The 25,889-nt window shown below is 42.6% G+C and overlaps 2 protein-coding genes across 3 annotated transcripts in view; both read right to left on the bottom strand.

Annotated features, from left to right (window-relative positions):
• Positions 1 to 20,874: 20,874 nt before the first annotated feature.
• Positions 20,875 to 23,182, bottom strand: LOC139389424 (transmembrane protein 17A). 2 transcript variants are annotated; one of them, XM_071136169.1, is made up of 5 exons: positions 22,611 to 23,182; positions 22,308 to 22,411; positions 22,084 to 22,197; positions 21,622 to 21,791; positions 20,875 to 21,295 (listed from the first exon to the last, which is right to left on the bottom strand). In XM_071136169.1, the coding sequence occupies exons 1-5, from the start codon at positions 22,741 to 22,743 to the stop codon at positions 21,112 to 21,114; spliced, it is 705 nt and encodes a 234-aa protein (XP_070992270.1). In that variant the 5' UTR covers positions 22,744 to 23,182; the 3' UTR covers positions 20,875 to 21,111. The 2 variants fall into 2 exon arrangements, with proteins under 2 accessions (XP_070992270.1, XP_070992271.1); XM_071136170.1 differs by having other exon boundaries at positions 22,342 to 22,379.
• Positions 23,183 to 23,412: 230 nt separating this feature from the next.
• LOC139389425 (selenoprotein e) overlaps positions 23,413 to 25,889 on the bottom strand; it is a 2,671-nt gene continuing 194 nt past the window's right edge. The window contains exons 2-4 of the mRNA XM_071136171.1: positions 25,669 to 25,745; positions 25,025 to 25,103; positions 23,413 to 24,200 (exon numbers count right to left, since the gene is read on the bottom strand). Coding sequence (XP_070992272.1) covers positions 24,057 to 24,200; positions 25,025 to 25,103; positions 25,669 to 25,745 — 300 coding nt within the window. The 3' untranslated portion in view covers positions 23,413 to 24,056. The remainder of the gene's footprint in view (positions 24,201 to 25,024; positions 25,104 to 25,668; positions 25,746 to 25,889) is intronic.

Genomic DNA, 25,889 nt, shown 5'->3' with positions numbered 1-25,889 from the left:
AGTAGTGAGGTCTGCACAACGCATCACCGGGGGCAAACTACCTGCTCTCCAGGACACCTACACCACCCAATGTCACAGGAAGGCCGTAAAGATCATTAACGACAACAACCACCCGAGCCACTGCCTGTTCACACCGTTATCATCCAGAAGGCGCGGTCAATACAGGTGCATCAAAACTGGGACCGAGAGACTGAAAAACAGCTTCTATCTCAAGGACATCAGACTTTTAAACAGCTACCACTAACATTGAGTGGCTGCTGCCAAAATACTGACTCAACTCCAGCCACTTTAATAATGGAAATATTGATGAACAAAATGTATCACTAGCCACTTTAAACAATGCCACTTAATATAATGTTTACATACCCTACATTACTCATCTCATATGTTTATACTGTACTCTATACCATCTACTGCATCTTGCCTATGCCGTTCTATACCATCACTTATTCATATATCTTTATGTACATATTCTCCATCTCTTTACACTTGTGTGTATGAGGTAGTTGTTGTGAAATAGATTACTCGTTGGTTATTACTGCATTGTCGGAACTAGAAGCACAAGCATTTCACTACACTCGCATTAACATCTGTTAACCATGTGTATATGACAAATAAAATTAGATTTGATTTGAGTTCAGTGTGTCAAATTGGAGGGCCTGTTGTCCGGACCTCTGGCAGTTTCTATGGGGGTGCCACAGGGTTAAATTCTCGGGACTACTCTTTTCTCTGTATATAATCAATGAGGTCGCTCTTGCTGCTTGTGATTCTCTGATCTATCTCTATGCAGACCATTCTAGGTACGTCTGGCCCTTCTTTGGACACTTTGCTAACAAACCTCCAAACGAGCTTCAACGCCATACAACACTCCTTCCATGGCCTCCAACTGCTTTTAAATGCTAGTAAAACTAAGTGCATGCTCTTTAACCGTTTGCTGCCCGCACCCTCCCGCCCGACTAGCATCACTACTCTGGACGCTTCTGACATAGAATATGTGGACAACTACAAATACCTAGGTGTCTGGTTAGACTGTAAACCCCCTTTCCAGACTCACATCTCCAATCCAAAATTAAATCTAGAATCGACTTCCTATTTTGCAACAAAGCCTCCTTCACTCATGCTGCCAAACATACACTCATAAAACTGACTATCCTACCGATCCTTGACTTCGGCGATGTCATTTACAAAATAGCCCCCAACACTCTTCTCGGCAAACTGGATGCTGTCTATCGCAGTGCCATCCGTTTTGTCACCAAAGCCCCATATACTACCCACCACTACGACCTGTATGCTCTCGTTGGCTGGCCCTCACTACACATCCGTCGCCCAACCCACTGGCTCCAGGTAATCTATAAGTCTTTGCTAGGTAAAGCCACGCATTATCTCAGCTCACTGGTCACCATAGCAACACAACACCCACCCATAGCACGCGCTGCAGCAGGTATATTGCACTGGTCATCCCCAAAGCCAACAGTTACTTTAGCCGCCTTTCCTTCCAGTTCTCTGCTGCCAATGAATGGAGCGAATTACTAAAATCTCTGAAACTGAGTCTTCTCCCTCTCAAACTTTAAGCATCAGCTGTCAGGCAGTTTACCAATCACAGTACCTGTACACAGCCAATCTGTAAATAGCACACCCAACTACCTCATCCCCATATTACTTATCCTCTTGCTCTTTTGCACCCCAGTATCTCTACTTGCACATCATCCTCTGCAAATCTATCACTCCAGTATTAATGCTAAATTGTAATTATTTTCACCTCTAGGGCCTACTTATGGCCTACCTCCATACTCTTCTACATTTGCACACACAGTACATAGATTTTTCTATTTTTATTTTCTATTGTGTTATTGACTGTACGTTTGTTTTTGTGTAACTGTTCTAAATGAGAACTTGTTCTCAACTTGCCTACCTGGTTAAATAAAGGTTAAATAAATACAAATTTGAACAAATAAAACCATTTTAACTCTCATACATGCGCAACAATTTACCTGTTGTAAACCACAATCAATCCTGACCTCTCAAGTTTCCATACAGATCATAATGCGTATTCCCCAATCCAAGATGGGATAAAGCAGCAGTTTATTACCAATTACATAAACTTGCCTTCTGTCTCACTGAACACTACAGTGGTCAGATAGCCCTTTATTGTGTGTGTGTGTGTGTGTGTGTGTGTGTGTGTGTGTGTGTGTGTGTGTGTGTGTGTGTGTGTGTGTGTGTGTGTGTGTGTGCATGTTTTTGTGTGTGTGTGCGTGTGGGTGTGGGTGTGGGTGTGGGTGTGCGTGTGCCTGTGCGTACACATGGATGGTGTGTATGGATGAGAACGCTAATAGTCCAGTCCAGTCCTTATGACCTCACAGAGTCCACAGTGGTTAAAAGCCCTGATGTTCTGATAATGATGGGACTGTTTTATTTTGACTGACCCCTCCGTTTGGACGGAGCTACACAAGGCCTTTCTCCTGTCCAAACCATTTGAGATGTGGGATTTTTTCAAGATGTTTCTGCAAATGGTCATAGTGAAGTTCTCTACACACTACCTCAGTCCACTTCCCCTGCATACCATCTGACACACAGCCATCTTCAATGGGCTGCCACACAGCGATACAGTCACACAGCTACACAGCAATGCAGTCACACAGCGATCCATCTTACCTTCACCCAGCTCCTTGCCAGGTTAACAAGCCACACTATTTACATTAGTGATATTTCTCACTATTGTCCCACATGTTCTGGTGCAACAAGCAAACTCGTTCCACATAGATAGGCTACCACCAAATCTGAAATATTTAGTCTTTAACTCAACCTTTAACTCTCCCCTGTTCCCTCACCCTTTAATTTCACAGGTCAGTGACTGTGGAGTAATCAACCGACTGCAAGGAAACCAAACAATGTTACGTTTCCAGTCAGGGGGAAATGTCACTCAATTTGACACGGGAGTCAGCACTGGATTGTTTGTGTTGAGGGGGATTATATTTTATTTCATCATTGGGATGAAAAATATGTTTGGAGAAAAAGGCTTGCCTGTATCAGTGTCTGTCAGCATATTTCTTAATAGTGGCGTGGGCTGGAAATGGTTTATGGTTGTGAAGCCAGAATTTTTATGGTTTGCTATTATAGTATTTTATGTTTGCCAAATGGTTCAAGTCTTCTATGACCAAAAAATGGAAATCAACATTGCATTATTTCAATGGAATTAACAATATTAGCAGGGAATAATAATACTATTGGATGCTATAAATTATAATATTGTTACGAGTATGGCAACATACAAGGATGTACTATACAGATATATATATTTTTGCCTATCACGTCCCATTTGAATTCCTATCGTGTTGTCATCGTAAACACATGACAGCTGGGCTACAAGCTGCTGTGGGCTATCGACATATGTTTTGTCTCATCCATCTTACATTTATTTGCAGCGTCATGAATTTTCATGAACGCTGACAGACTCTGCGTCATGTTGCCGATGTCTGACGTCCTGTCTGTCTGTCGTTGGTGGAGAAGTGAGTACATTTACATGCAGGGCACAGTCATGGACCACAGCCAAGATGGGAATTGAATCAGAAGTCACCTAACTTCTTGCTGTGATTGAATCAATGCTACTCTCTCTTTCCCCAGGACGATGTAGCCTTTGGGTTAGAAATACTAATTGGAAAATTTGATATTCATGGAATTATAATTGAGCATTGAAATGTTTCTTTTCTGAGAAGCTAACAAAAGAATGTGAAGAAATGTAATGTCTGTAATACCCCAGCCACTAGCCGTAACTCTAACACTGGCCAGTAGCCACACCTCTAACACTGGCCAGTAGCCACAACTCGAACCCTGGCCAGTAGCCACAACTCGAACACTGGCCACTAGCCATAACTCGAACACTGGCCATTAGCCACAACTCTAACCCTGGCCAGTAGCCACAACTCTAACACTGGCCACTAGCCATAACTCTAACACTGGCCAGTAGCCACAACTCTAACACTGACCAGTAGCCACAACTCTAACACTGGCCAGTAGCCACAACTCTAACACTGGCCAGTAGTCACAACAATTTAAACACTGGCCAGGAGCCACAACTCTAACACTGGCCAGGAGCCACAACTCTAGTACTGGCCAGGAGCCACAACTCTAACACTGGCTAGGAGCCACAACTCTAACACTGGCCAGTAGCCACAACTCTAACACTGGCCAGGAGCCACAACTCTAACACTGGCCAGGAGCCACAACTCTAACACTGGCCAGTAGCCACAATTCTAACACTGGCCAGTAGCCACAACTCTAACACTGGCCAGGAGCCACAACTCAAACACTGGCCAATAGTCACAACTCGAACACTGGCCAGTAGCCACAACTCTAACACTGGCCAGTAGCCACAACTCTAACACTGGCCAGTAGCCACAACTCTAACACTGGCCACTAGCCATAACTCTAACACTGGCCAGGAGCCACAACTCTAACACTGGCCAGTAGTCACAACTCGAACACTGGCCAGTAGCCACAACTCTAACACTGGCCACTAGCCATAACTCTAACACTGGCCAGTAGCCACAACTCTAACACTGGCCAGTAGCCACAACTCTAACACTGGCCAGTAGCCACAACTCTAACACTGGCCAGTAGCCACAACTCTAACACTGGCCAGTAGCCACAACTCTAACACTGACCAGTAGCCACAACTCTAACACTGGCCAGTAGCCACAACTCTAACACTGGCCAGGAGCCACAACTCTAACACTGGCCAGTAGCCACAACTCTAACACTGGCCAGTAGCCACAACTCTAACACTGACCAGTAGCCACAACTCTAACACTGGCCAGTAGCCACAACTCTAACACTGGCCAGCAGTCAAAACTCAAACACTGGCCAGGAGCCACAACTCTAGTACTGGCCAGGAGCCACAACTCTAACACTGGCTAGGAGCCACAACTCTAACACTGGCCAGGAGCCACAACTCTAGTACTGGCCAGGAGCCACAACTCTAACACTGGCTAGGAGCCACAACTCTAACACTGGCCAGGAGCCACAACTCTAGTACTGGCCAGGAGCCACAACTCTAACACTGGCTAGGAGCCACAACTCTAACACTGGCCAGGAGCCACAACTCTAACACTTGCCAGTAGCCACAACTCTAACACTGGCCAGTAGCCACAACTCTAACACTGGCCAGGAGCCACAACTCTAACACTGGCCAGTAGCCACAACTCTAACACTGGCCAGGAGCCACAACTCTAACACTGGCCAGTAGCCACAACTCTAACACTGGCCAGTAGCCACAACTCTAACACTGACCAGTAGCCACAACTCTAACACTGGCCAGTAGCCACAACTCTAACACTGGCCAGCAGTCAAACACTGGCCAGGAGCCACACTGGCCAGGAGCCACAACTCTAGGAGTAACACTGGCCAGGAGCCACAACTCTGGCCAGGAGCCACAACTCTAACACTGGCTAGGAGCCACAACTAACACTGGCCAGGAGCCACAACTAGCTGGCCAGGAGCCACAACTCTAACACTGGCTAGGAGCCACAACTCTAACACTGGCCAGGAGCCACAACTCTAACACTTGCCAGTAGCCACAACTCTAACACTGGCCAGTAGCCACAACTCTAACACTGGCCAGGAGCCACAACTCTAACACTGGCCAGGAGCCACAACTCTAACACTGGCCAGGAGCCACAACTCTAGCACTGGCCGGGGGGGGGGGGGGGGGATATTTTACTGCATTCGTTTTAAAGGTCTGTGGAATGGAGTGTACGCCTACAATGTCAACCACCACTCAACCTCTTCATGAATTGACTAATTTACTTGTGGAATGGGGAATACATGAAATGGATGCATAATACACGCTATCAGCTCACAACAAGGCCGACATGCTATCAAGTAACAACATACAGATTTCTTCCATTTGTGCTTGTGCGCAGTTAAGATATTTTTGAGGGCACAGTTAAGTAGCCAGAAATGCGTAGGCATATATTAAAATCATAACTGACACGCAGATCTTTAGAAATGGTGGTATCAATTGAAAATTATGTTTATCTGACAAATATACATGAAGAATAATTCTAGGCTACTTAAGGGAATCAAAAAGAGAAAATTGGGGGTGCACATTTTTCCCCAGGGCAGCTTTTCTCTGGCTGATGTTATTGTGTTGACTACACACACAGCAGTTGGAATCTGTTTGATCTGTTAGAACATCTAATTTTAATTCAGAAAGATGGATGAGCAAGATTTATAGAGTGAGTAGTGGAAATGCATTATAGCTGAGGCAGGTAGGCTACAAGTATGTATCAGGGATGCAGACAGAGGAGGATGAAGTAGGCCTACAGCAACAAAAAAAGTTAGCCCGACTAAGTAATCATTATTTGTCATACAGCCTACGCTTGTTATTGCCTTTGAAAATAAAAACAGGACATGCATTTTGGGGAAATGCTCTAAATTGCAAGTTGTTCAGTTGAGTATATTTTCAATACATGAAACCAAAATTGCACTAGCCTACTGGGCGAAATAATTAAAATATCATGCCTACCATTTCCCAATTTAATCAACCTCTGGCTATCAGATTATAACAAGGTTTACAAGGCCAAGCTCAAATGCCTACATCAAATTCAAAGCAATCTGCGCACTCCCTAAACGGCTGACCGACAAAGCAAACTGACAAGGTCTTTCTAAACATGAGATAAAGGCACCAGACTGGCAGCTTCTCCATAAGGACACACACTTTTTTAAAGCTAATTTACCGCAATTTGTAGAACAGCTGAAATGAGCTAAATTGACTCAAGCCATTATCACCTTGTTGATGTAACTTCATTCACCTCAGTCGATAAGGAATTCAACATTCTACAAACACATCATACAATAAATAATCAGCTGCCTGCTACCCACTAGCTCAGCACCGGGATTAAACTCTAGTTTCATGTCATGTCAAACAGCAGTTACCTAGCCAATGCCATGTACTACAGCCATTTTTACCTCTGCAATGTGTTGAGAAAAAGTCCCGCTGTTCCCTGTAGCTGCATCTAACTGAAACCTCTCTGTAGATCTATCCAAAATAACACCAATGCGTTTCTATGGGTTTATTTTGGTAGTAAACTTGTCGCCTGCCTTCCCGCCATTGTTTGGGCGCAGACATACACATCTCGTCATTATATACAGATCTCTGCTCTCCATAAAGCCAGACAGCCATACAAACAGCCTTCACTCCTAAAGTCTGCCCCTTTTACCGCTAAATTGCATATTAAATTGGGATTTGAATGATTTTAGTAGCCTATTTAAAATTGTTGGTGTTGAGTATGGTCATGGCGACTGCCATACCCGGCCGTACCCTGCTATGCCCTGCCATGACCAATTAACACCCCTGGCAATTACCTTATATTTTGGATATAGTTCCTAAATTATATCAATTATTTTTTACTGCCCAGTCAAGTGGTTAGGAAATCTCCTCTCCCTAGCTACTGTCACTTACAGAAGATCATCAATCATAGACTGTAAATCTCCATTAGTCCTGCCAAACAATCATTCGCATTGGTGTAATGACCTGCTGCACCTGTTTCTCACTCACAGGTGTACAAGCTGAGCTTAATAGACCCGGCTCATGTTCAGGACACGAGATGGAAAATGTTTTGAATGTGGGAAAAGAAAGTACCTTTTCCATGTCCATACATTTTGCCTCTGTTATGTGCTTATTGTAAATGACCCCTCATCAGTTATTTGTGACAGAGGCAGACCTTCCAGAAGAGAGAAGATCTCCATCAGCCAAGGTTTAAAAAAACATTTCTCTTAAGAATCTGAATTATTTTGGTAGAAAAACCATTCAGTCAATTCAGAAGTTCTTTGGGAGTATACAGTAATACGTTCCTTTGATTTTAATGTGAGTGTCACGGGGTGGAATGTGACAGGTTCTAAGTCTGGATTGAGCAGGCAGAGTGAAGCAGTGGTAGACATAAGGACAGTTAACATAAAAAAAAGTTGCAATCAAAGTTGAAGCATGTTCTCGGTTCACATTCTTATTTCAGTTCCGTAAATCATTGACACTTCGTATAATTGTATTATACTTTAAGCTTTCCAAACCAAGCTATTTACAACACGACAAACAAAGCTATTTACAACACGACAAACCAAGCTATTTACAACACGACAAACCAAGCTATTTACAACACGACAAACCAAGCTATTTACAACACGACAAACCAAGCTATTTACAACACGACAAACCAAGCTATTTACAACACGACAAACCAAGCTATTTACAACACGACAAACCAAGCTATTTACAACACGACAAACCAAGCTATTTACAACACGACAAACCAAGCTATTTACAACACGACAAACCATGCTATTTACAACACGACAAACCCGACAAACCATGCTATTTACAACACGACAAACCATGCTATTTACAACACGACAAACCAAGCTATTTACAACACGACAAACCAAGCTATTTACAACACGACAAACCATGCTATTTACAACACGACAAACCATGCTATTTACAACACGACAAACCAAGCTATTTACAACACGACAAACCAAGCTATTTACAACACGACAAACCAAGCTATTTACAACACAACAAACCAAGCTATTTACAACACGACAAACCAAGCTATTTACAACACGACAAACCAAGCTATTTACAACACGACAAACCAAGCTATTTACAACACGACAAACCATGCTATTTACAACACGACAAACCATGCTATTTACAACACGACAAACCATGCTATTTACAACACGACAAACCATGCTATTTACAACACGACAAACCAAGCTATTTACAACATGACAAACCAAGCTATTTACAACACGACAAACCATGCTATTTACAACACGACAAACCCGACAAACCAAGCTATTTACAACACGACAAACCATGCTATTTACAACACGACAAACCAAGCTATTTACAACACGACAAACCATGCTATTTACAACACGACAAACCATGCTATTTACAACACGACAAACCAAGCTATTTACAACACGACAAACCAAGCTATTTACAACACGACAAACCAAGCTATTTACAACACGACAAACCAAGCTATTTACAACACGACAAACCAAGCTATTTACAACACGACAAACCAAGCTATTTACAACACGACAAACCAAGCTATTTACAACACGACAAACCATGCTATTTACAACACGACAAACCATGCTATTTACAACACGACAAACCATGCTATTTACAACACGACAAACCAAGCTATTTACAACATGACAAACCAAGCTATTTACAACACGACCAACCATGCTATTTACAACACGACAAACCCGACAAACCAAGCTATTTACAACACGACAAACCATGCTATTTACAACACGACAAACCAAGCTATTTACAACACGACAAACCATGCTATTTACAACACGACAAACCATGCTATTTACAACACGACAAACCAAGCTATTTACAACACGACAAACCAAGCTATTTACAACACGACAAACCAAGCTATTTACAACACGACAAACCATGCTATTTACAACACGACAAACCAAGCTATTTACAACACGACAAACCATGCAAAAAGCGCCATAGTCCAGCAGGTAAGGAACCATCTCTTCATACATTCTAGTTTATCATACTAACTCTATTTTAGCCATCACATGCTCTTCTAAAAGGGTCCGCCATGCCTCCAGACTGCATCACTTCCTGTGGGCGGCCGCCAACAAACACAATACAGAGGTCTTTAAATACGTGCAGCTGAAGACACATGACCAGGCAATTAATCATGCCATTCAAAAAGTTGAATTACGTTTGTCTAAAAACACCTGGAAGCACCTGGATGATCATCAAGACTCTTGGAAGAATGTTGTATGGACAGATGATTCAAAAGTAGAACTTTTGGACGACGTCGGTCCCATTATCCCTATTGAGATGTTGTGGCAGGACTTGAAACGAGCAGTTCATGCTTGAACACCCACAAAAGTTGCTGAGTTATAGCAGTTTTGTATGGAAGAGTGGGCTAAAATTCCCACATAGCGACTTGAGAGACTGATCAACAACTACAGGAAGTATTTGGCTGAAGTCACTGCAGCTAATGGTGGCACAACCAGTTATTGAGTGTAAGGGGTCAGTTACTTTTCACACAGGGGAATTGCATAACTTTGTTGATTAAATAAATAAAATAAGTATCAATTTGTTGGGGGGTGTTTGTAAATTCAGGTTCCCCTTCTCTAATATTGGGTTTTGATTGAAGATCTGAATTCATTCAGTATTAAAAAAAAAATCAAAAATGTAGAAAATAATAAAGGGGGGAAATAATGATTCACGGCACTGTATGCAGTTGACAGATAGTGCTTTTATTAGATATTAGCTAGTCATATTTTGGAGGTGATCTTCTCTGCCTGAGAAAAAAACATATTTAGAAAAAGGCAGCAGGGGGATGAAATGAGGACCGGCTCATTGTAACGGCTGGAACGGAATAAATGGAATGGTTTGATGTGTTTGATACAATTCCATTTCTTTAGTTCCAGCAATTACGGTGAGCCTGTCCTCCTAAATCTCTGCCGATCAGCCTCCTCTGCTTCCCAATAACATTAGAAGAAGATCTTGTAATATTATTTCTAGAGACATCTATACCTCTGTGTCTGTATGAAACAATGGGATGGGTTGAAACGACTCACATTGGACAAGGTTTAGAAAACGAGTGTCTTACATATTTACTTTGATTTTTCTTTGTTCTATACTTTATAAACACTAATATTGAGCTACACGTGTGTCCCGTCTGTTACGTTTCGTCAAATAAAGAAAATGTCACGTCCACACTGCATCACTGTAATATGTGAGGAGGCTACAGTCACACTGCATCACTGTAATATGTGAGGAGGCTACAGTCACACTGCATCACTGTAATATGTGAGGAGGCTACAGTCACACTGCATCACTGTAATATGTGAGGAGGCTACAGTTACACTGCATCACTGTAATATGTGAGGAGGCTACAGTCACACTGCATCACTGTAATATGTGAGGAGGCTACAGTTACACTGCATCACTGTAATATGTGAGGAGGCTACAGTTACACTGCATCACTGTAATATGTGAGGAGGCTACAGTCACACTGCATCACTGTAATATGTGAGGAGGCTACAGTCACATTGCATCACTGTAATATGTGAGGAGGCTACAGTTACACTGCATCACTGTAATATGTGAGGAGGCTACAGTTACACTGCATCACTGTAATATGTGAGGAGGCTACAGTCACACTGCATTACTGTAATATGTGAGGAGGCTACAGTCACACTGCATCACTGTAATATGTGAGGAGGCTACAGTTACACTGCATCACTGTAATATGTGAGGAGGCTACAGTCACACTGCATCACTGTAATATGTGAGGAGGCTACAGTCACACTGCATCACTGTAATATGTGAGGAGGCTACAATCACACTGCATCACTGTAATATGTGAGGAGGCTACAGTCACACTGCATCACTGTAATATGTGAGGAGGCTACAGTCACACTGCATCACTGTAATATGTGAGGAGGCTACAGTTACACTGCATCACTGTAATATGTGAGGAGGCTACAGTCACACTGCATCACTGTAATATGTGAGGAGGCTACAGTTACACTGCATCACTGTAATATGTGAGAAGGCTACAGTTACACTGCACCACTGTAATATGTGAGGAGGCTACAGTTACACTGCATCACTGTAATATGTGAGGAGGCTACAGTCACACTGCATCACTGTAATATGTGAGGAGGCTACAGTCACACTGCATCACTGTAATATGTGAGGAGGCTACATTCACACTGCATCACTGTAATATGTGAGGAGGCTACAGTCACACTGCATCACTGTAATATGTGAGGAGGCTACAGTTACACTGCATCACTGTAATATGTGAGGAGGCTACAGATACACTGCATTCCGGAAGAAGTCAGTCCCCTTGACGTTTTCCACATTTTGTTACAGCCTTATTCTAAAATGGATTAAATCATTTTTTTCCTTCATCAATTTTTAGCTCAGTACTTTGTTGAAGCACCTTGGGCAGAGATTACGCCGTGAGTATTCTTGGCTATGACGAAAAAACTTGGCACACCGATATTTGGGGATTTTGTCCCATTCTTCTCTGCAGATCCTCTCAAGCTCTGTCAGGTTGGATGGGGAGCATCGCTGCACAGCTGTTTTCAGGTCTCTCCAGAGATGTTCAATCAGTTCAAGGCCAGGCCTTGGCAGGGCCATACAAGGACATTCATTTCCCAAAGCCTCTCCTGTGCTGTCTTAGCTGTGTGCTTAGGGTTGTTGTCCAGTTGGAATGTTTCTGCGGTCCCCAGTCTGCGGTCCTGAGTGCTCTGGAGCAGGTTTCATCAAGGATTTCTCTGTACTTTGCTCCGTTCATCTTTCCCTCGATCCTGACTAGTCTCCCAGTCCCTGCCGCTGAGAACATCCCCACAGCATGATGCTGCCACCACCATGCTTCACTGTAGGGATGGTGTCAGGATTCTTACGGACATGGTAGGGGGCGAAGAGCAAAGAGTTCAATTTTCATCAGACCAGAGAATCTTGTTTCTCATGGTCTGAGAGTCCTTTAGGTGCATTTCGGCAAACTCCAAGCGGGCTGTCATGTGCCTTTTACCGAGGAGTGGCTTCCGTCTGGCCACTCTACCATAAAGGCCTGATTGGTGGAGTGCTGCAGAGATGGTTGTCCTTCTGTAATGTTCTCCCATCTCCCCAGAGGAACTCTGGAGGTCTGTCAGAGTGATCATCGGGTTATTGGTCATCTCCCTGACCAAGGCCCTTCTCCCACGATTGTTCAGTTTGGCTGGGCAGCCAGCTGTAGGAAGAGTCTTGGTGGTTCCAAACTTCTACCATTTAAGAATGATGGAGTCCACTGTGTTCTGATGGAGTCCACTAACCCTAGTCTCAACCCTACACCTAACTCTAAACCTAACCCTAGTCTCAACCCTACCCCTAACTCTAACCCTAGCCCTAGTCTCAACCCTACACCTAACTCTAACCCTAGCCCTAGTCTCAACCCTACCCCTAACTCTAACCCTAACCCTAGCCTCAACCCTACCCCTAACTCTAACCCTAACCCTAGCCTCAACCCTACCCTAACTCTAACCCTAACCCTAGTCTCAACCCTACCCCTAACTCTAACCCTAGCCCTAGTCTCAACCCTACACCTAACTCTAACCCTAGCCCTAGTCTCAACCCTACACCTAACTCTAACCCTAACCCTAGTCTCAACCCTACCCCTAACTCTAACCCTAGCCATAACCCTACCCCTAACTCTAACCCTAGCCCTAGTCTCAACCCTACACCTAACTCTAACCCTAGCCCTAGTCTCAACCCTACACCTAACTCTAACCCTAACCCTAGTCTCAACCCTACCCCTAACTCTAACCCTAGCCATAACCCTACCCCTAACTCTAACTCTAACCCTAGTCTCAACCCTACCCCTAACTCTAACCCTAGCCATAACCCTACCCCTAACTCTAACTCTAACCCTAGTCTCAACCCTACCCCTAACTCTAACCCTAGCCATAACCCTACCCCTAACTCTAACCCTAACCCTAACCCTAACCCTAACCCTAACCCTAACCCTAACCCTAGTCTCAACCCTACCCCTAACTCTAACCCTAGCCATAACCCTACCCCTAACCCTAACCCTAACCCTACCCCTAACTCTAACCCTAGCCATAACCCTAAGAAATGTTCTGATGTACACATCATTTCCATTTTTAAGTTCTTTTACTGCGAGTAATGCTGTTTGTTTTTCATCGTTGATGCTTTGGGGGCCTGCAGTACATAGAAGGGAAGGGTTGAAAGGATTTCAGAACACATCACATTTGCATGTCTGAAATTATTGTGTGTGCGTGCGTGTGCGTGTGTGTGCGCATGTGCCTGTGTGTGTGTATGTGTGTGTCTGCGATCGTACGTGCATGTGTGTCTGAGTGTGTGAATCAAGCTGTGGATGAATCCATAGGAGATCTATTAGACCAGATGTGTTGTCTCATCGTGAGGAATCCTCTACTGGTTTCGTCCTCAAACCACACGCTCATCAAAACGTCAAGCTCCTTCTGCTCCCTCTTTTCAAAATATAACAATCTATATCACAGCTGAGAGTCCTCAGAACTCAGCTCAAATGGATCACAAAACTACACCAGCAAAACTACACCAGCAAGACAAGCATATGGTCACTATTCAACCTAGTGTTGAATATGTCTTTGTGCCCCATCCTGGACAGTCTTTGGAATATGTATTTATGCCTCATCCAGGACAGTCTTTGGAATATGTATTTATGCCTCATCCAGGACAGTCTTTGGAATATGTATTTATGCCTCATCCAGGACAGTCTTTGGAATATGTATTTATACCCCATCCAGGACAGTCTTTGGAACATGTATTTGTGCCCTATCCAGGACAGTCTTTGGAACATGTCTTTGTGCCCCATCCTGGACAGTCTTTGGAACATGTCTTTGTGCCCTATCCAGGACAGTCTTTGGAACATGTCTTTGTGCCCCATCCTGTACAGTCTTTGGAACATGTCTTTGTGCCCCATCCTGGACAGTCTTTGGAACCTGCTAGTGTACTGTAGTTTTGTGATTAATTTGAGGTGAGTTCTGACTCTGAGGACTATCAGCTGTGATATAGATCAATCCAAGATAAGAGCAGTAATAATATGCTCATTGATTGGTGAGCTGCACTAGTTGGGACAGTTGTCCAGAAAGTAGCAGTGGCACTGCAGTAAATGGTTAACTTAAATGAACGTAATACACCAAGGTAAATACAGGCATAAAAAAACACTAAAAATCATTGCAAAAATCGAAATACTATTCACGAAATAGATTAAAAAAATTGACGCTCAGTTAGCTCATGCATGGCAATATCAATGAGCCCAGCTGCCCCACTCTTCTGTCATATTCATAATGCAGAACCCTGAGTGGCCATTTAAACCACTGACTAAAGGAAGTGAATTAGTCTGAGCCCTGGCATTCCCCTAACACAGGCAATCTCCCGCCGCCAATCTTCACCTGCATCCCAATACATAAGAGGATGGTGTCAAAATCTATTTATTATCTCTGAGCTCAGTGGTAGAGCATTAGAGATGGGATAGAAATAAAGAGTTGGCTGAGAAAGGTGTCCATGTTTGGTATTGTCTATACTGAGATTGTGCCTGTGACATATGCACCCTACTAGTTGTAAAAATAGTGGAATACATCAGTGGAGGCTCCTCAAAGGAGGAAGGGGAGGACCATCCTACTCAGTGAATTACATAAAAATCAAAATAGCGGAACATTAAAAAAGCTATCCTTTTGTAATAAACTCTACAAAATATATTCACGTCACCAAATGACTGATTAAGTCACACTGTTTTGCAATGATTTCTGCAGTAGCCTCAACAGCACTCTGTAGGGTAACACAATGGTGTAGCTGGAGGAGAGCTAGCTTCCTTCCTCCTCTGGGTACATTGACTTCAATACAATACCTAGGAGGCTCGTGGTTCTCACCCCCTTTCATAGACTTACACAGTAATCATGACAACTTCCGGAGGACGTCCTCCAACCTATCAGTGCTGTCAGTATGAATTAACATCTTGTGCATCCATTCAAAGGATCAGAATTAATCTAGTACTGAAAGCATAAGCTACAGCTAGCTAGCACTGCAGTGGATAAAATGTGTTGAGTAGTGAGTCAAAGAGAGTAAAATACAAATTCATTTCTTCAAAAATGAAGGTGAAGTAGCAGGGAGAGAGAGAAAGATAGAGCAAGAAAGAGCTAGCTATATTTCATATATTTTTCACTTACTTAGCTAGCTAATAGAGCTAATTTAGTCTACTCAACAACCTGACAAACAGGGAGGAATGCTATTTATGTAAGCTAAGCTGGCTAAGGTTATCCAACACTGCAAGTCTTCCAAGTCAAGGTAAGCTTTTGTGTTTATACATTTATTGCCACAGGGGCCAGCCATGGATTGGATTGTGGGTTTACTTGCGCGTTAGTTTTAGTTTGTTGACAATAACGTTAATATGGTGACAACGATGTGGGCTGTGTAGCAGTTAGTCTTATGGTATGAAGATTTGGTTTGGAGAGGTTTTTAATCCTGGTCACAGACAGCTGTTGTGTTGTGCACTGAAGTCCACAAGCAAAGGGACAAGGTGAGATGAGGAGAGCAAATAGATGCAAAAAGGAATTATACGAGCAAAGTGGTGCTGTGAAAATGAACTATGTGTGCGGGTGATCAGGGGTGCCTTCATTCACAGGGAGACCATGAGAAAAATGCTATTACACAGGACTACATTTCATAAGCAGGGGTTGGATTTTTAAATTGGCTTTATCTGTCAAAAGCCCATTCTAACATGCATCAGTTGTCCTGATTTTCAAAAGGTGTGATCTGATCGTGATGAGATATTCCTGACCACCTCCAGAGCTAGTCGAAGATGCATCTTATACGGATATCCTTGAAGTGTAAACTGATACAGACAAAGAAATCTTTTAAATTTGGCCAAAGTCACGGTTGTCCCACCCTCTCAAAAAAACACACTCAGATCCAGGAGGCTGTTGTTTCTCATCAGGTTTCACACAGCTCTCACAGCACCGCCACCACATGTCCCAGGGATCACATTTCTGATTACCTTCAAGCTGCACCCAATTATAATTAAGGAGAAGACAGGTCTGCTACCTCAGAAGAGGGAGAGAGAGTGAGAGCAAGAGAGAGAGAAAGAAAGAGAGAGAGAAAGAGAGAGCGCGAGAGAGAAAGAGATGGCGAGAGGAAGAGAGAGAGAGCGAGTGGGAGAGAGAAAAAAGAGCGAGAGAAAGAGAGAGAGAGAGAGAGAGAGAGATAGAGAGAGAGAGAGAGAGAGAGAGAGAGAGAGAGAGAGAGAGAGAGAGAGAGATGGCGAGAGAAAGAGAGAGCAGGTGGGAGAGAGAAAAAAAAAAGAGAGAGAGAGAGAGAGAGAGAGAGAGAGAGAGAGAGAGAGAAAACAAGAGAGAGAGAGAGAGAGAGAGAGAGAGAGAGAGAGAGAGAGAGAGAGAGAGAGAGAGAGAGATGACCGTACTCTGCAGGGATATTAATACAATCCAGAAGAAATACAATAAAAAGTATGCTGGGTTCCAGACAGAGAGAGAGACACTCAGACACTCGCAGGTCCATTTCAAAGGGAGGTGAAAGCACAAGGAGAAACAATATATTTGATGAGGTAGTGAGCAGGCTTTTATTCACCACACTCAGCCAATGAAAGGCAATTTGATGAGAATCCTGAGAAGCCGGAGTGGCCTGTGTCTAAGATAAATCCTGGAACTCCTTAGGGAATTGTGTAAACTTTTTTTCTCACCACAGTTTCTATTCCATATTCCTTTTCAATGTCAAATGGTGTTCAAACATTGTAAACATGATTCATAAGAAGGGCAGGGAGGGCAGGGTCATCTGTTGAGCAGTTTCTCTGGAATAGAGACAACATGAGGAAAATGCTATTACACAGGACTACATTTCATAAGCAGAGGTTGAATTCAATAGGCTATATCAGTCAAAAGTTATGTTCATACCTGGTTCTAACATGTGTCCATTGTCCTGATTTTGAGCCCTAGGAGGCTAGGACCATGCCTCAGGATAACCTCAGGACTACCTGGCCTGATGACTCCTTGCTGTCCTCAGTCCACCTGGTCGTTCTGCTGCTCCATTTTCAACTGTTCTGCCTGCGGCTATGGAACCCTGACCTGTTCACCGGACGTGCTACCTGTCCCAGACCTGCTGTTTTCAACTCTCTAGAGACAGCAGGAGCGGTAGAAATACTCTGAATGATCGGCTATGAAAAGCCAACTGACATTTACTCCTGAGGTGCTTACCTGTTGCACCCTCGACAATAATCACCCTGTGATTATTATTATTTGACCATGCTGGTCATCTATGAACATTTGAACATCTTGGCCATGTTCTGTTATAATCTCCACCCGGCACAGCCAGAAGAGGACTGGCCACCCCTCATAGCCTGGTTCCTCTCTAGGTTTCTTCCTAGGTTTTGGCCTTTCTAGGGAGTTTTTCCTAGCCACTGTGCTTCTACACCTGCATTGCTTGCTGTTTGGGGTTTTAGGCGGGGTTTCTGTACAGCACTTTGAGATATCAGCTGATGTAAGAAGGGCTTTATAAATACATTTGAGTTGATTTGTCAAGAGGTTTAGAAAATCAAAAAACGTATTGTGATCTGATCATGATTAGATCTTCCTGACCACCAGAGCCAGTCGAAGATGCATCTTATCCTTGAAGTGTAAACGAATACGGACAAGAAAGCTTAGACATTTGGCTAAAGTCACGGTTGTCCCGCCATCTCAAAAAAAATCACATTGGACAGTTGAATTACGATCATGGTCTTCATTAGAAACTATGCGCCTACTGGACTGTTGTCAGATGCCACTGTCCAATACCATGTCCAGCTCAGAATAAAATAGGCATATTATATTATATAGAAATAAAGATATGCGTAAAGAGATATCATCCAGAATGAGAGAAAAATGGTTATCATGTTCCCACGTCCAGTGCCAACGCAACATGAAATGTTTAAAAACATCGGCTACAGTAAGGCCAATGACTGTAATAGCAGAACTGATCTCAAACTGTATTAGTGATCCATGGGACAGACTATAATGGAGTCACTGCAGAAGAGCGCAGTACATGACAAGTGTATGGTCAGGTATAATATGAATGCCTAATGTTTAGATCTAGTTTTTCTATTGTGTTATTGACTGTGCGTTTGTTTATGTTTAACTCTGTGTTGGCCAGGTCGCAGTTGTAAATGAGAACCTACCTGGTTAAATAGAGGTGAAATAAATAAAAACAAGTCAGAATGAACGGTGGATGGGTGGTGAATAGTCTTTTAGCATTTTCCAGCTTTCAATAAAGTGCAGAAGATGTCCAAACTGATGCATAACGGCGCATAGCTTTCTGGAAGCATGAGCGAGGCAGTGGACAGTGATATAATGTAGGCTTCAAAACGAAGGACTCTTTAGGCTACTTCTAGATGTACACTTTATTCCTTTATAAAGCCATTTGCTTTACATGTGTGCTCCTTTGCCCTTTTTATCGATTGCACTTTTTAGCGATTTTTTCCCCCCATGAGTCTCGCAATAGGTTATCATATTGATGTTCCGTCAGCGAATTATCACTGGTCAATTATTTGGCTGCCAGCTTGTCACTTTTTTTCCCTTTGGTACTGTTTAGCCCTATGCTAAAGGTTATTGCAATACAAGATTACAATTATATAAAGACAACGTATATAAACATCCATGCGAAAAGAACAACCCTGTCCAGACCTATTTGGACATTGCTTTGCGCCATTCAGAGACGCACTTTGTAGCCTCTGTAACGGAACATGTTTCTGTTTTTAGGTTACATTAGGAGCTAAGAGTCATTTTTATTTATAATGTGCAATAATTGTATTTTGTAAACACATCCAGATACTCAGCTAATTTGTGTGGTGACTATTTTAGGGATGGGAGAGCTTCTCCTTAATACTTATTTGTATGGCTGTGGACAGCTCGAGGTCATAGGGACAGTAGCCTATTACGCCCAGTCTTACATCGTTGCATAACAAAAGTAGGCTGTAATGATGAGAGTATAAAAGTATTGCTATTGCTATTGCTATTTTCTCTCAATTGATACAGCTTATGCCATAATAGGGGTGCAAAGCAGGTTGGAATAATTTGCATACAGGGAGGGGCCATTGAATCTGGTCACAATATGAACGAAGATAAGAGACACATTTTATTACCATGTGTAGATGCCACAAATCTCGATCAGATAGTGATCAGATCGATTTGATCGGCTAGAGAGAGATAAGCTTGACTCTAAACACATTGAGGCTGTGATTTCTATTTAGTGATATATAATCATTTTGTTATTTGTAGACAACCTTTAGGATTGGTGGTCAGGTACAAGGTTGCTTGTATGCTGGTTATTAGATATTTTTAGTTGAAATGTGTTATTGAAAGATAACTTTTAAATCTTGGAAGAGAACCACTTTCCTCCTTCTTGAACAAATAACTTGTTGTCTGGTGTACAGGATGGTCATTTCATTCATGTTAATTTGAGATGTGTTATCCAGCATATTTTCTAAAGTGCTCTTTTAAACTGTGCTGCCTTTGTTCCTGTCTCCTTACAGCTCCTGACAGCTCCTGACAGCTTCTTAGAGCTTCTGACCAGCTTCTGACCAGCTTCTGACAGCTCCTGACAGCTTCTTAGAGCTTCTGACCAGCTTCTGACAGCTTCTTAGAGCTTCTGACCAGCTCCTGACAGCTTCTGACAGCTTCTTAGAGCTTCTGACCAGCTTCTGACAGCTTCTGACAGCTTCTGACAAACTCCTGACAGCTCCTGACAGCTTCTGACAGCTTCTGACAAACTCCTGACAGCTCCTGACAGCTTCTGACTGCTTCTGACAAACTCCTGACAGCTCCTGGCAGCTTCTGACAGCTTCTTAGAGCTTCTGACCAGCTTCTGACAGCTCCTGGCAGCTTCTGACAGCTTCTGACCACTTTCTGACAGCTCCTGGCAGCTTCTGACCAGCTCCTGACAGATTCTGACCAGCTTCTGACAGCTCCTGACAGCTTCTGACAGCTTCTGACCAGCTCCTGACAGCTTCTGACCAGCTTCTGACCAGCTCCAGACAAGCTTCACTTGTATAGACAATCAGAAAGGCTCTCTAACCAGTATCTGTGCAGCATGACAGTTTGTGATTATTCTGCCTGCCAAATTGGGACTTTGCAACACTTTTCAGTTTATTACTAACCCCTCTTATGGCCATTTAGTGCCACCATGTGGTTCTAATATGTTATGACCATCACTACTACCGGTGTCCAATAATATTTTTTACACGTGTTTTATATCTAGAAATGAAAACACAAAAATTGTAAAACAGTGCATCAACTCATCTTTTCATAAATATCACAAAATCCAGCATTATATTTTGAACATCATGGAACACTTCAAAAGCTTCCTCCCTCTTTGGAAAATCATTTCAAGGCTGTATTCACAAGAACTCTCTTCCACATGAAACTATTCACCCCTACGCCTTTAACTCCAGATCATACCCCATCTCCCAGTCCCATCCATCCCAGTCACAGTGTTCCTGGTTGTCTCTCTGTGCTCTATCAGTGACTGTGAACGTTATTGGTGTGTGGTGGCATGGGCAGAACAGTCCTCCCATAATATGGCATGCCGAAGGCTGGGCTCTTTCCCGCTATGTGGAGGTGGTGATGGTGGAGGTGATGAAGGTTTTCCACCTCCCCAAACTGCCTGAGGTGGAACAGCAGGGTTAACTTCCTGGTCATGGCCCTGAGGGTGAAGAAGAAGAGGTAGAAGCAGAAGAAGCAGAAGAAGAAGGGAGAGAGAGAATAGGAATATATTACATATCATGACTGTCTCTGAACAGATGCCATGACCATTGAGAGGTAAACATAGACTTTTTTTCTGCTGTCCACGCTCTGCATGAGATTGGTTGATTCCACTGACAGTATAAGTCTACATCAGCTTTCCATAGACACTCCTCTGTGATGGCTCCTATATGGCTCAGGTGATAGAGCATGGCACTAGAAACGCCAAGGTTGTGGGTAAAAGCATCTGATAAATGGCATACAGTACTATACAGTACATCATCCTACCTGAGGGCGAAGAAGGAAGCCAGGAGCTCTGAGAGGATGAAGAGAAGGTAGATGGAGTGGACGGCCCTCTCCAGAGGGAGGATGATGATGTCCTCGTCAGTCAGGAAGAAGAGTAGAATGGGCAGCTGGAACAGGAAGGATATCAGCCAGAACCCAGCCAGCTCTGGCACCTGATCACAGAGGGAGGAACACAGAGAAAGAGACTGAAGCGACAGAGTGGAAGAGACATACACACACAGATGTATGAAGACACACACACACACACACACAGTCAGACACTCAGTGGGGCGTCCTAGCCAAGTGTGCGCGCAGTGGGAATGTTTACACACCAACTCACACAGGGTACTTAAACAGGCAGTGTATCAGATCAGATATTAATTGAGTTTGTGGGAAAGGGGTAGACAGTGAAGGAGAGAGGGGGAGAGGAGAAGCGTTTCCAGAGAGGAAGTTAGATTCAGTTACCTTCTCTTTGAGGTTTCCGATATAGCCCAAATAGAGCCTGGTGATTTCACAGATGGTAAGCAGAACCACTCCAGTCACAAGTAGAGCCTGGTAGTACCCAGGCAGGTAATACAACTATGACAAGAAAGACATATTGTATTATTGATCTGGGTATTCCATACATAATAAATTGAGAGTTGGGAAACCTTGGGGGAAACCTCTGAAGTCAGTAGGGAAAAAGCCACCTTTAGATCCAGCATGAGAACAGCAGAGACCCACCAGCATGGGAAATAGAATATGTTGAAGTACAGGATCATCTGAAGGGGTAGGTGAGACACCAACTCATTGACTGGAATACAAAAACATAAAACTATTTATATTTGAAGTTTTGCAATTTGAATTATACAAATGCTTTCCTGAATATACAAAAATATATCCAAAAATATATAAAATACTTTCCTAAAACAAAACAAAATCCCAAATAATATTTGACACAGGCATTATACAGCATACAGTACTCCATATATTGTAGCAGGCAACAGGCCTACCTGTTTTATCATCCTGGTCCTTGTTGTAGTCACTGCTAAAGTCCCCTGTCCTGTTGTTAGTGAACACGGATCCACCGACAGAGGCCAGGCCCATCCGGAGGTTCTGGGGTATGGGGGAGTAGAACACAGGCATTGTGGCCCAATACAACCATGTACCGCTACCACACTGTGTGTGTCCAGAAAAAGGTATGCTATTCTTAAACTAATAGAAAATAAATTGGTGTATAGAAACAGAAGACAGAGTGTGTGTGTCCCTGATTGAGGACTACAGGGATTAGTCAGTTAACCAGACAGCAGCGTCTACTAATCAGATTATCGGAGTGGTGGGAGGAGGAAGACAGAGGATTAGCACCCTTGACAGACCTAGGAGCGTGTCTCTGTCTCTGTATTCACTACGTTATTATTAGGGTTTAATATGTGGGAGGAGAAAGTATGATGGCAATCAGCGGTTTTTAGATGACAAATTAAAAAATTAATAAGGAAAAAACTGAAAATATACTGAACAAAAATAAAAATGGAACATGCAACAATTTCAATGATTTTAGTAAGTTACAGATGAAGAAGCCAGACATGGAGTCCTTGGATGGCGTGGTTAAACGTGGTCTGCGGTTGTGAGGCTGGTTGGACGTACTGCTAAATTCTCTAAAACAATATTGGAGGCGGCTTTTGCTAAAGAAATGAACATTCAATTCTCTGGAAATACTGTAGCTCTGGTGGACATTCCTGAAGTCAGCATGCCAATTGCATGCTCCCTCAAAACTTGAGACATCTGTGGCATTGTGTTGTGTGACAAAACTTCACATTTTAGAGTGGCATTTTATTGTCCCCAGCACAAGGTGCATCTGTGCAATTATCATGTTGTTTAATCAGCTTCTTGATATGGCACACTTATCAGGTGGATGGATTATCTTGGAAAAGAAGAAATGCTCGCTAACACGGGTGTTAACACATTTGAGAGCAATACGTTTTTTTTTTGTGCATATGGAACATTTCAGGGATCTGTTATTTCAGCTTATGAATCATGGGACCAACATTTTACATGTTGCGTTTATATTTTTGTTCAGTATACATAAAACCAATGAAACAGTACCCTGTAATAGGTTCAGGATTAATGAAGGTAATCTTTGAAGTCAACATTACCTTTTTGGTACGCTAAATGCTGTCATTACCTGCTGAAACTCTACTGTACAGCGTTTTATTTGGATGGAAGACAGACAGCATATTATACCACAGAGTCAGCATGAGACACATTCTACGTAACTTGTTTAAACTTTTATTGACAAATGTATATTTTAAAAGAGACAGTGTGGTAGGCTCTGCTCTGCATAGCTGCACCGAGTCGTTTGTTCTCAAATTAGGGTCTGGCTCATGTTGTGACCTTGGGACCCCTCTCATCATCTGTGACTGGATGCAGTGACTGAGTCTGGCCACCATATCTTATTGTGCTCACAACTCGTCCCTGGGGGCTCTCAGGGGAAAGTGTTGAAACTCCTTTGGCACCTCCTCTCCCTTCTGAGATCTCTTGTAGAAACCCAGAGAGTCCAGCAGGCTACTGATCTCATCCACCTTCATCTTCTTCACAGGGACAGTCTGATACAACACATACAACATGCTTACATTCAGTACAGGCAAGCGACCATGATAACCATAATGACCATAATGACCATAATAACTATAATGCCCATAATAACTATAATGACCATAATGACCATACTAACTATAATGCCCATAATAACTATAATGACCATAATGACCATACTAACTATAATGCCCATAATAACTATAATAACCATAATGACCATCATGACCATACTAACTATAATGCCCATAATAACTATAATGACCATAATGACCATAATGACCATACTAACTATAATGCCCATAATAACTATAATGACTATAATGACCATAATAACTATAATAACCATAATAACCATAATGACCATAATAACTATAAAGACCATGATATCCATAATGACCATAATAACCATAATAACTATAATGACCATAATAACTATAATAACAATAATGACCATAATAACTATAATGACCATAATAACCATAATGACCATAATAACTATAATGACCATGATATCCATAATGACCATAATAACCATAATAACCATAATGACCATAATAACTATAATGACCATGATATCCATAATGACCGTAATGCAATAGGTTCACAAAAGACACAGAGGATTTATTAACATCACATTCTCTTTAACTGTTTCAGACTACACTGATATGCATAATGCCTTCTTTAATTAGTTATTTATCCCTCCCTAATCTTGCCAGGCTTGAGTCAAGCTCAGGAAAATAGATGTTATTTCCCCGAGTATTTTGCTGATAATCTTTGTCTGACACGTACAGTAGATGACATGTAACACCTTGAATGGGAATCCATATCTAACCTGAACAACCTCATCCTTATCATCATAGAAGATCAGACGTGGATTCTTCTCCTCTCCTGAATCATATTCCAGGTTGTGACTTCAGTGGAAAGGAGGATCAAGGAAAAAACATGTACAGCCGATATCCTGAAGACAGATTAAACCCAGGCCTGGACTAAACATCTATTTCTAAGAAGATTCTCCATAAAGCATTCTCTGATGTTCATTCCCTGATTCTCCAGTTTAAGTCCAGGACTAGGCTCAATCTCTGTCTGTAGAATACAAAAACAATCTACTTCTGGATATATTTCCACTGAGGTCAAACATCATTAAACATACTTAAACACTGACACATGATGGTTTCAAATAATTATGTTTCCCGAAGGCCTGGTTAGACACACTTGTGGTTTGAGGCCAATTCATGCTGGTATAAAACTGGGCTGTCGCTAACACAAATTGTCTTGTTTATCTGGGAGGTTGTGAGAAAATACAAAAAGGCTTTGTAACCATATGAGGTAATGACAACTGAGTACAGTTCAATGCAGACTTGATCTGACAAGAAGCGATCAGCCTGTTACAAATCTACATAGTAACCACAATAAAATGCTACTGCAATGCCCATAACTCTATCTGAAACCTCCACAGAAACCACAATAGAAGGATACTACAATGCCCATCGCTCCATAAGGAATGTATAGAGCTCAGGCATCTTCTTGATGGCTCATCCAACTACACTTGGAGCCTGAGGGAAAGAGGAACAGACAATGAGCATTCGTCATTCACCACGACCACCATGTCAAATGTGCTTCTCTGCAGTTAGATTAAAGATAGCGTAGCCTCCATGTGTTAGCAATAAATATGTGTCCTGCTCCAAGGTATGACGTTA

Source organism: Oncorhynchus clarkii, chromosome 30 (genome assembly GCF_045791955.1).
Source record: "Oncorhynchus clarkii lewisi isolate Uvic-CL-2024 chromosome 30, UVic_Ocla_1.0, whole genome shotgun sequence".
NCBI classification, from domain to species: Eukaryota; Metazoa; Chordata; class Actinopteri; order Salmoniformes; family Salmonidae; genus Oncorhynchus; species Oncorhynchus clarkii.
This window is presented reverse-complemented; position numbering and strand designations above follow the sequence as displayed.